General features: G+C 73.7%; 1 protein-coding gene across 1 annotated transcript in view; it reads left to right on the top strand.

Moving 5' to 3' along the window:
* MNEG_15324 (hypothetical protein) overlaps positions 1–138 on the top strand; it is a gene marked incomplete at both ends in the record, with an annotated part of 2,960 nt that extends 2,822 nt beyond the window's left edge. The window contains one exon of the mRNA XM_014036205.1: positions 123–138. Within this exon, the coding sequence (XP_013891659.1) occupies positions 123–138 (16 nt within the window). The remainder of the gene's footprint in view (positions 1–122) is intronic.
* Between the last annotated feature and the right edge of the window lie 1,143 nt (positions 139–1,281).

The raw sequence follows: 1,281 nt of genomic DNA on the forward strand, positions 1-1,281 counted from the left end.
GGCGGGCGGCTGCGAGGCGCAGCAGCGCATGTGGCTGCGGCACGTCGCCGCTTACGAATGGCTATGGGAGGCGGAGCTGCCGCTTCCGGCGCCTAGTGACACCTCGAGCGGCGCCCCCGCAGACGCCGCGGCGGCTGAGGCGCTGGCGCGGGACGCTGCCGCGCTGCTCGCTGCGGCAGGCGCAGCTGGCGGCGGGGGGGAGCCGTCCCGGGCGGTGGCGGCGCCGGGGGTGTGCTACCAGGCGCAGTGCCGGCTGGTGGAGGCGGACGCAGGCAACGCGCGCGTCCCCGGGTGGCGCGAGCTGCTGGGGTCCTGGAAGGTGAGGGCTGACCCCCATATGCGCGCGCGCACGGCGCGGGACGCCAGGCCGCCCGGGTTCGAGCGGGCAGGAGGCGCCCCTGCCGCACTCGCCCTCCCTTGCTGCGCCCCTGCCAGCACGCACCGCAGCCCGCCTGTCTCCATCCACTAACCCCAAGTCACGTTTAGTGTTTTGCATCTCTATCCCCGCGAATCATTCCCGCGCCTCCGACTGCACCCCACGCCCTCAAAAAACCCTTCATAGGAAGCTGTTGTGAAGCTGGAGGCCCTCGAGTTGCAGCTCTCGGACTGGCAGTCCGGCAACGCCGCCCTCCTCTCTAATCTTGAGTCCGCACTCCTGCCCCTCCTGCGCTTCGCACCCGCGCCCGCGGCCGCCGCCGCCGCGCGCCCAGCCGCGCTGCTGGCCGCGCGCGCCGCGTGGCTCGACGGCGCGCGGGGCGTCGCGGCGGGCGTGACACACGTTGTGGAGGCGGCGGTGCAGCTGGAGTGCAGCAGGCGGGGGCGGCTGTGGGACCCTGGTGGGTGAAACCTGTCGGGCACTTTTTGGACCGGGCGCCGTCGCGGTGGCCACGTCACGGACTAGGGAAGGCGGGCTCTTGTGACACGCTGCAGTGCCACGCCTTTCCTCATTTGCATCTCCCATCACCGCTCCTCGGGGAGCATTGGGGTTGGCTGCCCGGCCCCTCGACCCAGCACCGCCGCCCGCCGCCGTCCACTCGGCCCCAGCTGCCCACTCACCCGCTCCTGCCTCAACGCACATCGCGCCCCATCCCCCGTCGTCGGTCCCGCCAGGCTCTGATGCTGAACTCGATGCTTTCCAGGGCAACGACGCGCTGCTAGACCAGCTGGTTGCCGCAGCCGGCGCCCTCGTCGCCGCAGAGGGCCGACGCCTCGACGCAGACTCCCGCGGCGCCGCCGCCCGCGCCGCCGCCGCCGCCGCCGCGGACGCGGGCGCCGCGGCCG

Source organism: Monoraphidium neglectum, assembly GCF_000611645.1.
Source record: "Monoraphidium neglectum strain SAG 48.87 unplaced genomic scaffold scaffold05226, whole genome shotgun sequence".
NCBI classification, from domain to species: domain Eukaryota; kingdom Viridiplantae; phylum Chlorophyta; class Chlorophyceae; order Sphaeropleales; family Selenastraceae; genus Monoraphidium; species Monoraphidium neglectum.